Source organism: Lagopus muta, chromosome 11, assembly GCF_023343835.1.
Source record: "Lagopus muta isolate bLagMut1 chromosome 11, bLagMut1 primary, whole genome shotgun sequence".
NCBI classification, from domain to species: domain Eukaryota; kingdom Metazoa; phylum Chordata; class Aves; order Galliformes; family Phasianidae; genus Lagopus; species Lagopus muta.
Genome location: NC_064443.1, coordinates 18,949,791 through 18,965,207, shown reverse-complemented (window position 1 = coordinate 18,965,207; position 15,417 = coordinate 18,949,791). Strand labels below are relative to the sequence as shown.

At 45.7% G+C, this 15,417-nt stretch overlaps 1 protein-coding gene across 6 annotated transcripts in view; it reads right to left on the bottom strand.

Moving 5' to 3' along the window:
- The window catches only part of GRM7 (glutamate metabotropic receptor 7), a 223,279-nt gene that overhangs the window by 52,352 nt on the left and 155,510 nt on the right, over positions 1-15,417 (bottom strand). For 3 of the 6 annotated variants that reach the window (XM_048957321.1, XM_048957322.1, XM_048957325.1), the window contains exon 8: positions 3,061-3,996. In XM_048957321.1, coding sequence (XP_048813278.1) covers positions 3,061-3,996 — 936 coding nt within the window. Of the gene's footprint in view, positions 1-2,515; positions 2,596-3,060; positions 4,064-15,417 lie in introns of those variants that run through there. The other 3 variants (XM_048957323.1, XM_048957324.1, XM_048957326.1) reach the window with 2 other exon arrangements.

Genomic DNA, 15,417 nt, shown 5'->3' with positions numbered 1-15,417 from the left:
TAAACTGACTTTTATGTACAGAGACAGCAAGACGGTATTTTAAGAACTCTCTATCACATTGATTTAACTACAGATGGTTTTTCCCTTCACTGTATTTTTCTTTGTATTTTTGCCATGAAAGCTTAGCCTCTGGTAATCCTTGCTGTGCAAGTCTTAAAAATATTTACTTTAAGAGAGAGTCATAATAATAAAAAAGCAGCTACCAGCACCACCTGCGAATGGATGCTTCCAGATGCATCAGAGCGCATCGCATGCTGCCATACTGCTGTTTTACCACATTGCCTGTAAAAACCTGAAAACGGTCCAACACATAAAGGGAAATGAAAGATCCGTGAGACCCAGCGATCTCAGATGTGTGCCCTGCAGTCTGCCCTGTGGGGATGGAGCACGGCCATGCAGCCCCACACGGTGACCCCACCACCATGGGGCCCGGAAAGGCAGGAGAAGGCAATGGTAGGAGCAGGCACTGCTGACCTACCCAGAGCCTCAGGGCAGAGGGGAGCACAAGCCCGAGGGCTCCCTCCCACCATTCTCTCTCATCTGTGCTCCAAGATTTTGGCTCAGTTCGGAGCATTGATTGAGCTGTGCTCCACCTGACCTCACCGAGCAGCACGTGCTCTTTTCAAGTGCTGCTCTGTATTGACTCTGCTGCAGAGCTAGGGCTTCTGTAATTGGTTTAACAGCTTTTTGAGGCCACTTTGCTTCTGGTAAGATGCCCACACATCCACTGAGGATTGAACATAGTTTTATTGTCAAAAACAATTGTCCAGGAGCACAGCAGCAGCGTTTGGCAGCATGGGACCTCTCTGTAGGAGCAAGACATACAAGGATGGGTGGGCACCACGCTCAGCCCCAAGGCCCCCGAGCCTCCACTGGGAGCTGCTCAATACTGGGCAATGGGAGGGACCAACTGGCTCCATGCTCAGTGTTTGGTATCCAAGAAAGGCTCTGAGTGAAAACATGACACGGTTCCTCCATCCTCCAGCAAAGGCCACAGCAGCATTTTGGAATACATACCAATAGCGACAGGAAAGCACACTAAAAGAAGAACGCACCCTAAAACATGACCCAAAACCCAGAGAGCAACAGAGCAGCAGGCAGGCAGGAACATGGGGCACAACCACCATGCAAGGATTGGCAGCAGCCCACAGGGACCGTGGGCTGCACCCAGCAGCAGGCTGTGGCACCAAGGAAACCTGACTTCCTGACATCACAGCTGAGCAGGGCAGTTCTGAAGGCTAAGGGCAGACTGAGAGTCTGAGTAAATGCAAGCTGTGAATCTGCTTTTCCAATATACCACCTCCCATATATCCCGTAGGTTTTATATCCAGCCTGCAGCACTGGCCCTTCCTCAGCCCTGGTCGCTCCTTTCTCTCTGCTAATGGAATTATTTGCCTTTGATGAAATACTTGCAGCATGTTTTAGTCTTTTTTTTTTTTTTTTTTTTTAACTTGCACTGAACAAGAGAGGTATATTTAATATGCTTCCTACCAAACAATATTATAGTTGTATTTATTGATAAAATAAAATAAATCCATATAATGAAAAGCATGGTGTTATATATAACACCATTTCTCAGCTTAAAAGATTGGGCTGCATGAGATTTTCAACATGTACAATTTCCATTTCAGCAAAGACTTGCGTGGCTAAGATCATGCCCAATATTTTCCAGAGAAAATATCTGACAGAAAATCACTAGCAATCACAAAAAAAGTACAACACCTCCTGCCCTGCCAAAAATAAGAAGAAAAAAGAGAGTAAGAAAAAGAGACAGAAAAGAGAGCCAAGAAGCAAAGCCACTGTGCATCGCTCAGCGTAAGCACGAAGGCCTCTCTAGCTGGGGAGGAGAACTGGCACAGCTGGCTCATGGCTCAGATTTGCCACAGCCACACTCGGTGCCCACACGCCGGGGAGCATCTCTGGGGATGACACCCAAGTGCAGCCACGCGTGTTGTGAGCTGCACGTCACACAGGTGAAGTCACACTGAGGGCAGAACTGCAGTCACAGCCCCAGCGTGTTTGTACGCATTGTGGAAATGGACCTGTGCCCTCCTCACAGGCACCAGTTCTGCAGGGCTGCACTGACACAGGCTACAAGGCTGTTTGCTCTGCTGGCATCATCTGCACTCGGCGTGAAATCAGATTAATAACATCTTTTGCTGTCCTACCTGACTTCGTGCAAGAATCTTTCACTTTCAAAGCAGTACAGGGTAATTCAGCTCTATAGGTGAACTCATGGTAAACTTAAGATTTTGCTGCCAAATGCTTCCTAATTCCAGCAGCAGCCTTTGACATTCTTCCAGTCTTTCTATCACACACTTAAATCTTTGCAGACAGCTCAAAGCCACCATCTCGGTCACCTGCAGGTTTGACACGCTCCCAGGCAAGCAGTACAAGAGCTGCTCTGTGCTTGCTGCATCAGACCAAAGCTACACACAGACCCAGCTGGGTTGAAAGCTGCCCGTGTTGTTCCTTATCTCACCCTTGACAAGGAGAGCAGTAGGGCTTGAAATACCTGAGATGTGGCAGCACTTCTTTCCAGCAGAAATCACCGCCCTTCGAGATGCAGCTGGAGCTCAGGACAGACTCTTTACCCTGTGGTGTAAATAAGCCCTGAAGCTGCTGTTAACAGAGCTGAGCACGCATCAGACAACTATGCATTGAATTCAGCACTGACCTCTAGAAGCACAGACATCTCTTAATCATTTTTTAACATTATTTTCTTACATCTTGTATTTGAAATGACTTAGTTAAGAGATCTCCTTTTATGAATGATATGACAGCTAATTCCCACTTATTCTACTGGAAAGGGACAACTGAAATAGATGCAACAATAAAAAGAGTGGCTAATACAATTGTCATTGATCATTTGCCAGTTTATCAAATGAAGATCCCACCAGCTAACGGGAGAAGGAAAATAGTGCTGTGTGTTGCATGTCTCTGTAATAAGCTAACTGGAAAGCTCATTTGGAAATCTTTGTAAAGCTGGACATCAGCATACAATTTATAGCTGTAATGAAAGCTTTTCTAACAGACGCCCGTGAGCTCATTTTCACCTACCTTTTCAGCTGACTGGGCAGTGCCAAAAAATATTGGAATGAAGGCAAGCCATACTATACAGGTAGTGTACATAGTGAATCCAATGGGTTTAGCTTCATTAAAATTCTCTGGGACACCCCGAGTCTTGATGGCATACACAGTACATGTAACCATTAGAAGAATGCTATAACCCAAGGAACAAATGATTTGTAGATCCGTTATGTCACATTTGAGAACTCCTCTGGCTTGATCAGGGTTCATAGTTTTCTGCTCATCATAATCTATAATGATGTTGGGTGGGTCAACTGCAAACCAAATAAAGACACCTAGAAGCTGCACAGATATCAAACTCGACGTGATCGCCAGCTGCGACGTGGGGCTGATAAGCCTGGGTGCTGTCACTGACTTTTTGCCCTGCTCAAATATGCGGTAGATGCGGTTTGTTTTAGTCAGCAGGGCTGCGTAGCTGATGCACATCCCCAGCCCCAGGAAGATGCGCCGGAAGGAGCACACGGCGACGTTCGGCTTGGCGATCATCAGGAAGGTGATGATGTAGCAGAGGAAGATCCCCGTCAGCAGGACGTAGCTGAGCTCCCGCCCCGAGGCCCGGACGATGGGGGTATCGTTGTAGCGAATGAAGGTCGCCATGACAAAAATGGTGGCGATAATCCCAAGCATGGCCAAGAAGACGGGGATCACGGCCCAGGGCGAGTGCCACTCCAGCTTGACGATGGGGATGGAGCGGCAGCCGGTGCGGTTCTCGTTGGGCCGCTCGTTGTAGGAGCACAGCAGGCAGGTGACCTCGTCGGCCTGGTACTGGTACCCATCGCACAGCTCGCAGTGCCAGCAGCACGGCATCCCCTTCACCATCTTCTTCCTCTCTCCCGGCTTGCAAGGCAGGCTGCAGACCGAGGACGGGACTTCTCGCACTCCTCTACCCCACTGCATGTCGTCGATCTAGGAGACATGTGAAGCAGAAGGAGGCTGTTATGTGGGTGTTACCTCCGGACCACGGGGCAGCATGCTGCAACAAACAAATGGAAAACATCACATGTGGTCGACTGTGCTTTTCCAGACTGCACACCAGCGCCTTCACGCGGGACTGTAACCCAAGACTATTTACTACAGCCATTTTTCACGTTTCTTAGTAATAAATTTGTGTAGAATGACACAGCACCAGACAAAACAGCAGTGTGAAAACCCTTTTTGCTGCATGAAAATCAGTGAGAGCACTTGATTTGGCTTATGGGAAGGCAGCAGCCACACTGCGAGACTGCCTTTCGTGCACCCAGAGCCTGGGGCTCCTCACTGAGACCACAGCAAGTGTTCTCCCCTCCTGGAACTACTGCTACAGGGGAACACTTTGAGCAAGGTGGAAACGTACCTAGGGGCTGGAATTGGTGGGAATGTGGTGAGATCTGTAATGAGAGCTGCGTAAGAACTATGAGGTACAAAGAAAACAGTCATCAGTGAAAAACGCCGTAATTAGATAATATTTCATTTCAAAGTCACATCCGGCTTCTGAAATACCAGGCATGCTTCTGGGAATGCAAATTATCAACGACTGCATTAAGTAAATGGAACACCTCATTTGTTCTGTAGTCCAAAGGGTCCTAAATCTGAAGAATCCTAAACTCCAAGTGTAACTCAAAATACTGCACAAAATTTGAGTCACCAATCATTCCAAAATACTCCAGACTGACCAGCTGCTAAGAACCTGGGAGGTTCAGCACTGGAGCTCCCCTGCAATAACCCAGTCTGGGACCACAGGGATGTCCTGACACCCAGCACCAACTCACGGCACCAGATGCAGCTCAGCCACACAGCAGAACTTCAGAGACTCCTCAACCTGCAGCACACGTGCGTGTGCACAGCTTTTCCTGATGCACCACCTGATCTGCTGGGGCAAACGTAAGCCTAACTAAAACAACATTGCAGCTCATAATTTAGGTTCTTCAATGTTTACACGCTCCAATATTTCCTACAACTGAGGGATTTTAAGGTGAGCTGCTGGAATCAGCTGTCTGTGATTATTGATGTGCGCAGGAAGACTGGGGTTAGGATGTCTTAAACTGAAGGATTAAGGTGCGTCCTCCTAATTTAATTCAAAATAGACCCTGTACCAACTTTGTTTCATATGCTTGAAAAACATCAAAGCCACAGACTGCTCAAATATTATACTACTGAGAGTCTGCAGCCAACGCTACAGAAATAATCCCTCAATAACAGATGTTTGAGAGGTCTGCCCCTGCTCAAGAAACTTCATTAACCTTCAATGTTCACTGCTTATTCTGAAAGAAAACAAGACCCGGGAACTCTTCCCTACCATCGCACTGAGCTGAAGGCTTGCAGCTTACAGAAGCTGAAGAACGATTCCTCCTTATCACTGCCTTCTATCTCAATTTTCTAGAAAGATGGAAGCTGAGGCAGGGCAACTACCCCTTACCACTGCTGGTACAGCTACAGAGTGGCACGCCAGCCCAGGCTGGAGCTCCCATTTGCTATTACAGCTACTAAACACAGAACGTACTTGGTGCTGGTTTTACAGCACGCATTGATATGAAATGAGGAAAGCATCTGCACGGCGTGCAGTTTGACCCAGGCTGCAGTGATGAAAGGGTTCTCACCAATTTTCTACATACCTCAGAGAGCCACAGAGTTATTAATGCATCATCACATCCCCCTACGCCTTCAGACCCAGAGAATTTCCATATTCTCAGAAGTATCCCGTGCATTGCTAGATAGTGGGGACGGCCCGAAGGAATCTCATTCTGCACAGATACTGGTGTGAGGAGATAAACAGGAGATCGGGCAAAATTATGGAAAGTTCTTTTCTGGTCTGCTGGGACCACACCACGATAACTCTGTATCGCTGCCCTCAGAAAGGCTCACGGTGCTCTGTTGCTTCTGGCTAGAAAATTAATAATGAAAACTGCTGTCAGATAAGCCACCTGCCACCGAGGCAGGCGCTGGGAGCGGAGAATCTGATCCAAAGTGGAGATGCTCTCCCCCCCCACACACATAAAGAGTATTTTTGAAGCATTTCACGTCTTTGTAATAAATTAGTGCTCCATTACTGCTTTCAGAAGTGTAAACAAAAGCAACAAACTGTTCAGCTGTACATCGGGAGCCCTGGGAGCTGATGGCTGTACCCAACGTACATTATTCTGTTCTCCTCTTCCCACCCTTTACTGCAGTTTCTGTAAATAGGCTTTCGAGAACCTGAATCTAGAAAAAAATTCTACTGTGTTGAGGAACTGTTACATTCAGTTCCTTCTTTTATTTACTTAAACCTATAAGCATGCTTCTATTTAATGGCACTTTTCCCAATACTTTTTGCCTATCTGAGCTGGAAACGACTTACAGATTTTGCAAAGTTCAGAGTTTCAGGATCAGGACCATAAGAATAATTTTTGTCCACTATTACTGTAATAGGACTGTCAACAGAACAAAACAGCAGAGCATTTCCTTCAATACAATCTAACTAATACCAGCAAACCATGGGATTTGCTGCTGTTAGGCTGAGATAAAAGCAGTATTTTTAAGCAGTCCATATAAAAGCAAGCACTTCCACAAGTCTTTGCTTCCTCCCTCAGCCATCTCAGCACAGTGCCAGTCCTGCCTTCAGCCTTCCCTCCCAAGACTGGCACCTGATCTGCAACTGCTCAGAATCCGGATGGCAGATGAGAACTGGGAGGACAGGCACTTCGTCAGGGCCTTGCCAATTAGCGTTCCTAATGCTGGCAATGCACCGTGCCTTGTGCTCCTCCACGCTGCCCCGTGCTGCCGTGGCACCGGATGCTCCCTGAAGGCTGCACACCATGTGTTTCACCTCCTGGGTTCATTTCCAGATGCTGGATCCCACAGGTGAGGCTGCACGTGGCTCTGGGCAGTGAGCACCCAGCACCCAGCACCCAGCACCCAGCACCCAGCACCCAGGAGCAGAGCCCACAGCTCACTGCCCGCTCCATGAACACCTCGGTGCCATGGGATCCGGCCCCAGCGTTAATTCTCATCATGCTCACCACAGAACAAACATTAGCAAGAAATGCTTAGTCTGTCTCATAAGGCCTAGCATAATTGTTCATTTTAATGAATAAAGTAACTCGATATATGTCTGTAATTTAAACATCGCTGCTTCTTTTCTCAGCACCACAAACATTTCTGTAATGAGCTATTTGTTCTGAACCAAATTGTTTCATGCAATGTTTGATTAAAATAGAAGTCAGTACAAAAATAATTATGTTACTGATAATTAACCTTCTCAGGAAAGATAGCTACTTTCCCCAATAGGATGTTTATAACGGCGCTGCCATTAATTTCGTGGACATATTAGGAAACTATTGCAGAGGATTGTGCTCAGATTTATTGCTATCTCACAGACTGCTTTCAGGCTCCTGTCACTAAGTCAGAGTTCAAACAGTTTTTGCACATTCAACTTCCCAGATAGCAATATCTGCATGACTTAGCTCTTCGGGCTTAGCTATTAATGTCTTGTAATTAGTTTTTCAATCTAGGGCTTTAACGTGATAACAGTTTTAAGCTAAGAATGTCAACAACACACAGTCAACAAAGCTTCCTGCAAAATATCAACTAAAATCCCTTAAATAGATTACAGCAGCGATAAACCAAACAACCAGGGAAAGACACAGATCTACCACGACGGTTCACCCAGACCGCCAACACTGCATTTCACCCACTGCTGTAACTTTTCCCTTCAGCTCCATCCCCTGGGGGCAGTGGCACCCAGCCCTGCAGGAGGGGCTGCTCCCCACCACCCCGTCCGTCCCCGTGGCTGGGGCTCCTAACAGCCCTGGCGCTGCCCTGCCGCTGGGTTCCAAAATGAATCCAGCTTCAGAGGAGCAGCACCAGCACTTCAGTTTTCCCACCGTGCTGAGATACCCATCTGAAATCCATCCAAGTATTCTCCTCTTAAAACAGGAGTTAACAGTCGCTGTGTGTGTCCTGCTCTGGTCTCTCCTACCACTGCCTGCTTTGTGCCAGGGAAGGCTGTGGGCACAGCCACACCTATCATTTAGTCATCGTTTATGTGATGAGTAAATCAGTGTTCAAACCAAAGGCAGTGGAAACTCATCACTGCTCGCAGGCTTGCAGCCAAAACCTGGCAGTTGTGTGCAGTCAGCACAGCTCCTTCAGCTCACACACTGTGCCCTGCTGCCGAACCCGCACTGAGCTCCGAGCCCACTGGGCTGAGATCCCGGGCTCTATGCTGCAACTGTTTTTTGGTGATCTCACAACAACCAGATCTTAACCTGCACGGAAACATGATGCATCTTCCTCTTCTCATCTTACTGCTTGTTTACTTTAATATTTGCAGTAATTTTCCACCCATCTCACCTGCCCTGGTAGCACTGGACACCGCTGCAATGAGTAACAACGGTAATGAGATCCAAAGCCTATTTGTTCTACATTAAATCAAGGACAATTTCAGCACAGCACCGATTCAGAGAGAAACGCTTAATCTACAGTTTTTGCAAAAATGCTCATTATACATTCTTGTTGACACACAATAAAGCTGAAAATTAATTATTTTAATGCTTTTATATCTGACTACGGCTTCCTGTTGTCTTCTCGGTAATGGGATGGGATAGGATGGGCCATGCATCTTCAGAATTCATCCTGCAGCCCCTGCATAACTTTTCAAATTAAAATAGAACACATACTTCCAAATGTGCATTTATAATAAGCAGTAGTTATCTATTTAAGTTGGTAAGTTAGAGCAAATCTATCTTCTTGAAGTAATCTGAGGGAATTTGTCATCCTGAAGTGGCTCACAATTAGTTTCTGTAATCAGCACCAAGCCCATTGCTCGGACCAACACAGACTTTTGCTGTCCTTCGTGCTGTGCTCAGCATTGCGTCCCCAGCGTGCTCCATTGCCAGCCCTCTCAGAGCAGACTCGAGGCCAATAGTCTTCTTCCCTACTTCACAGAATAGAAATAAGCTCATGGTGCCTTTAATATTTTACATGCAGAAAATAACAGCTGCCATGGGGGGAGCAACAGTGCCACACTTAGACATCAGAGCCTAACACGGTCACTCAAAGATTAACAAAACCAGCCCCTGCTGTCCACTGTCCTCACGTTGTGGTCACTCAACCAATATCAGAAACTTTTAGGGGAAAATTTGGTTTCCAAAGCTTTTCTTCATTCCCTACTACAACTGACTGTAGAGCAAACCTTGCTGACAAATTATCTGATCTTTCTAAAGGGCTGTAAAGGCATCTAGGGAAAAAAAGGGAAGGGAAGAAAACCTACTGCAAGGCATTATGGGGATATTTATACACCAGATTTCACTTCATACAGGAAGACAATGGCTCACTGTGAGACCACTCCTAAGTGCCTTAATCAAGTGATGCTCCCACTGATACCAATTGGAGCTTTGCTTCAGTGAGGAAGTGATGGATTGGTGTTTAATTATACCATAAATCAACTTGAAATCACCAGCAGTTACCCCCAGGATGCCCAGAAGGAACAGCCATCAGGCATAGATTGCATTGTAAGAAGTGCTAACACTCTAAAAGCTTGCACTCTTGGAGTTTGGGGACGGGGGGAAGGAAAGAAGGAAGGGATTTAACCAACGTGGTGTGGGGATCATGACAAAATACACCATTTCAGTTCAGCTACTCATTGAAACTGCATGGACCACAGACAATCTGCAATTCTGAGTCTCCCTGTTACTGAAACTGGACCAACGTTTAACCCAACATCACGTATCTTGAGAGCATCAGTGGGACAGCCCATTTAAAGGCTGGTTCAGTGGACAGGACTGGGAGCAGGGCGGGCTGGCCACCAGCAGGGCTCAGTGAAGCATCCCTGGCACAACTCACAACCCACAGATGTCAGCCTGAAAAGAGCCCAGTTGTCCCACTGCTGGCAGCCCACACTTCTGCCAGCTCCTGATGTTTCTGTGGTCGCGTACAAGGAGATAAAACGCTGCTTAATTAAAGGAGCAATTTACAGCTTGTCTGGCACCTAACTGGGACAATGAAAGCAGGTTATGAGCATAGTAGCCTGGACTATTATAAGCATTTTATGCCTCTGGCATAAGCTAACTTGTCCTTTAGTGTCACAGCCCTCAAAGCGGAGCTGGAGCCGGAGCCGTGCGCGGCCGCCCCGCAGCACCTCCATGCAGTGCAGCACTCGTATGCACCATGGTGTGAAACAGAGATGAAAGGTTTCATCTCAAAGCGAGGTGGCCCAGTTACGGACTCATATAAGAGAAACTGCTCAGTATTTTACAGCCGGGCAGGAAATGGCCTTAGCAAAGTAGCCTTCAATCACAGAGTTCTGCTTTTGTCTGCTTTCTGGGATGGGCAGACACGATGGCATGTGTCTTCTTTCAAATATAACCACATTGACATTAGAATAAAAATATGAAACTTAGAAGTCATGAGGCATGCAATAAGTAATTAGATAAGGGAACCTCACACCTGGCTCCTGACAAAGAGGGCTGAAATGGTCCCACAACCCCCCTGCTGCTTCCACCCCAACATCTCTAAGCAGCAGTGAACGCAGCAGCACGTGCTAAATAGCATGGAGGAAGCTCTGCATCCAGTGTAATGAGGGCATAACAGAGCAAGATGAAAGCCAAGGCAGCAGCACATGCAGCTTTCTACATGCCCAAGGACTCAAACAGACCTTCCCTGGGTATTTGAAGCTCTGCACTTGCTCCATGGCTGTCCTGGAAATGAAGACTAAAGGGATTCAGTGTGCAGGATGACAAAAATCCCCCAATCCAAAGCACCAAACCATCTAAGAAACAGCTTGATACTGGGTCAAAGTAATTGCTCAGTATCTAAGTGAACAGTTGAAATCAAATGTTCTGTTCTAATACGTTCATAATGCTCAGAAATTTTCAAGTTCAAGTCCCAAATAACAATATGAGATGACAAGGGCACCTAGAAGCAAAGTCAGGAATCGTGATTTTTCTCCCCAGAACTCATTTTCAGAGCTATTTTTCATAGTACGGCCATGAGTTGACCTTACCCAGGTTTTGAGAAAAGGATTATCCCTCGATGCTTATTTATCTCTGCTTATGAGCTAATAACTTCTTTTTCTGTTATTTATGGTTGCGAAAAAGAAATACATCTGCCAAATCTGATATATTACTTTCAAAATGGAAAGGGTAATAACTAGAGATGTACCAAATGGCAGGTGTGTAATTTGGATAGCATTTATCTTGAAGTGCCTGCCAACTCAAAATGCTTCAGTTTATTTATCCTACTAATTTCCAAGCTGATTCAAAGACCAGTATGTGCTAGTCAAATTATTTGGTCCTGGTCTTCCCCTTTTAAAGGATCAGCATCAATTGTCGGTAATTTCCTCGTCATGGCTAGTGAGCATGGCATAATGACACACAGGCTGGGGAAGCGAGATGAAAGAACCACAAAATTCCAAGTGATACTCAGCACCTCACTCCTTTAGGCCCTATAATTAGGTTGCTGCAGTATTATTAATGCTACTAAATTTTCTTGCTTGGGCTACACTTGGTCAGCTGGTCCCAACCACTGTAGATGGTACACAGACAATTAGGGCTGGCTAATGGGACTAATTATCCTCCACATGGAGGCCACTCTTCCACCAAGGCTGCGATCATGCTGTGCTGAAACAGGGCTGGGGAAGGAAGAGCAAAGGAGGTGCTGGCACTGCACAGTGATGGCACAGGGCGTGCTGCTGCTCTGAAGGCTACACGGAATGCTGGTTTGCCTGGGCTGTGCAGGGTGGACAAACTGGCACGACGCATGCGAAAGGCTAAGATGGCACGCAAAACAGAAGCAGAGTTTGAAAAAGAAGATCACTTCAGAGATTCAATGCCTAAGAGTAGAAATACAATCCTCCAATTGCATCATTGGCGGCGCTGTCTTCCTGCACTTCCACTGAAATTCTGCAGCCCACTTCAGAGCTTTATTTCCTACACGAACCATGGCAAGTTAAGGAATTTTGTGCCTCAGTACACTTTCACAGACTTCATCAGAAATAACCAACACCTTGCATTTTTCTCCCCACTGTACCCTTTTCACCTCTCTGAAAAGTGAGCACAGCGATGGGGAGCAACTTCTCATGCCCTCCTGCTGAGCACCCTCAATATGCCACCGCTGGGCATCCTTTACAGCACACTCTTCCTTCCCTCTCCTCCCCAGGAATACAGAAATGCATTACGGCTACAGAAGCATCCCAACTAGCAGAGAACAGCCTGTGCTGCTTTTTCCAGTCATATTTCTGAGAGAAAAGTCATCCAAGCTTTGGCTTTTGCCAAGGGAAGTGGAAGTCCATACTGCTGATTTTGTTTCACCAGTCTGTCTGAAAGACAGACAGCGCAAGAGTGGAACAAAATGCCTCATTATAGGCAACATTTCTAGCTGCTATTGGGAGCTGGATGCTCAGAAGCCACATTTAATGGTCAAATACACACCCTCCATATCATTAAAAGATGCAATTAACAAGTAAGCAAGGTTGTTCCATGGGAATCATCTACTGCAGCATTTTCATATTAAAAGTACATTTTCAAATCAGTGGAAGCAGCAGCAAACAAACAGTGAAACAAAACAAATAAACTTTAGGGAAAGCCTCTTTTAAGTGCAAACAAAAGACATTTCTCAGCTCTATTTGGGGCTGTTATTGCCTGCCATACAAATGATTAGCCTGAGACATTGCAATGCACACTATATACCCAATATTGTACTCTTCCTGCAAACCACATCGATTTTCTATGTAAGTTGGTATCCAGGGACATTTCAAAATGATTATTTTTGACACACTCACTGCATGGACTCCTTTGAGAACCTTTATAATTTGCTTAATCATTGGAAATTCTAATGGCCATTCACACAGTCCTGGCGCGGGCAGAGCCTCTTGAAAACCCTGTACAGAATCTCTTCCTTCCCTCTAAAGAAAGCCATCATAATTCTGTTCTGCTATCCTCGGTACCCACATCTGCATGGTCTCAACATTTCGCTTTGCAAAACACAGCTGGATTGTGCTCAGGGCAACAAGAACAGCATGACACCAATCCTTCCCCTGTCTGTTAATGCAATACCCTAAAATACTTGGCAAAAAGACAAAACAGGAGCTGGAAGCTTCCCCGGATGACCCTGGATTTAATCCTTCCCAGGCCTCTGAGTGGATCCCATAGACCATCTCGAGTCCCATCACACAGCTCCTGTGAGCGAGCCGGCAGTCCAAAGTTGTGATGTGTAGGAGAACAAATACATCACCTATTTTAACAGTGCAACTTCATTATTTTTCATCTATTTCTTACCTTACTCGCTCTCAGAGCAGGTCTGGTTGCCTATTGGCTCCTGGACATTTAGGAGAACACAAGATGAGGCAAATTCTGAAGCCAGTCAGTTGCCTGATACACTTTCTGTCCTTTCTAGCTTGTATCAGCTCCTTACCTTTTTTTTGCACTACCTTTGAAAAGATATTTGAGGTACTCTCTCAGTCTGGTTTCTCTGAGCATTTATGTCCTTACAAACATTTTACCTTGTGACATTCTCAGACCTGGAAAAATTACACCAATGCTCACAGTTACCAAAAGCTGATATAGCTTAATTCATTTCACTTTGCCTAAGGTAGTGCAGCTCATGCAGCATACATTACCACCTAAGCAAAATGGGTCAATAATGAACAAGAAATGACATTTCATATCTTTAACCCCAAGTCTCAGTTTTCAAAGCGAGGTGCAAGATTTAACTATTGCCTTCCTACTTATAGGTAGTACAAATTCAAATGGAAAGTGCAAGCCACAGAATAAACTTCTACTTAAAAAAAAAAAAACATGCATATATATACATTTATATATACATATACATACATATGTATAGATATACACATATATATATATAGTTTGACATATATGTATAGTCTTTGTGACTTCCAAGTATGGCAAGTAAGCTCCAGGAATACCGCTGAACACTGAATGTCACTGAAGAGCTGCTGGGATCCAGCTGCTGTTCTGGGTATTTCCCTAAAAATAGGGACACATGGAGGTCTCCTGCCAGAAGATCAGACATCTCGCTATTCTTTCTATTCTGTCAGATCTCTGTTTATAACATTTATTTTCAAATTCTGTAACAGAGATGCTGGTGGCATTTAAATAGATTGGTCTGAGCAGAAGTAGCTGAACAGGCGTTGAACAGCTGATGATAAAATTACCTACTATGTCTGTGGGGAAAAAAAGAACCCCAGTGTGGAAGTGGCACTGTGACCCTATCACCTCCCTGAGGCCAGGGCCAGATCCCTGCTCCTGTACATCCAGAGACACCGAGGGGCACGGATGTTACTTGGTTGTTTTCTGCCCGTCTTTCCTCTCCTCTAAATCACTGCACTGAACCCACAGTGAAGAAAATAACACAGCACAGCTACTTCCCCAAGGATGAGGGAGTTTATTAATAAGCACAGAGTGGTTTCCTTTGCACCACAGAACACGAGACAGGATTTATGTGCAGTTAGATTCATGTAGTATACATGTTTATGGAACACTATTGATGATTATCAATACAATTCATCTCCTAAGCACTTGGTTAGAAAGACTGCAGTGATAAATCACTTATTGCTGGAGGAGATTATAAAAAGAGCAAGGAATTGCCCAGCTGCTGGCCTTCTGACTCTGTGCACAAAGGCTCTATTCAGGTGGCAGTCATGTTCCAACTTCTGCACTGCTTAACGCTGCTAAACTACCTATCATTCGAGGGCACAACATTAAAACAATACGGATTTGTTTGTTTATTTCTGCACACAGGGTGTTTAGGCATCTTTAATATGTATTTGTTCCTGCTTACAAAAAGAATTAATTAGAGATACTTTAATTTCACTTGGAACTAACAGTGAACTCAGTCTGATGCTCTGCAAGTGACACACGTTTCAAGCTGGGGCTCCCTGAGATCTCTGCAGTATAGCAGTGGGCAGGGCAACACGCTTTCCACCTCTGCTCTTTATCAGCTGGGGATGCACCCTCAGTCATCCTGAAAAATGCACTTCAGCCTCAGACCAGCACCCAGCTGCCAGTGGCACCTTTACATGTCACAGCACTGAGCGGGAGATGCTGATGCAATTAAAATAATATGATGCAACCTACACAGACACCAACAGATGGGAGGCACAGCTCTCAGTCCAGACCTGCAGCTCATCGTGCAGGACCTCAGTGCCAACAGCTCATTTGTTCCCTCTGCAAGGGCCCAGACCTCCTGCTCACAGTGCTGCTGCCATGGTGCTGGCACAGCTGCACCAAGTCCAAGCTCAGTGGGATTAAACCATGCAACAAACTGCCAACTGCAAACAGCCTTGGCTTTAATGACTCCCAAGAGCTTGTCAATGCAAAACAGGAAAGTGGGGTACAGATGGAAGAAAAAGGCTGT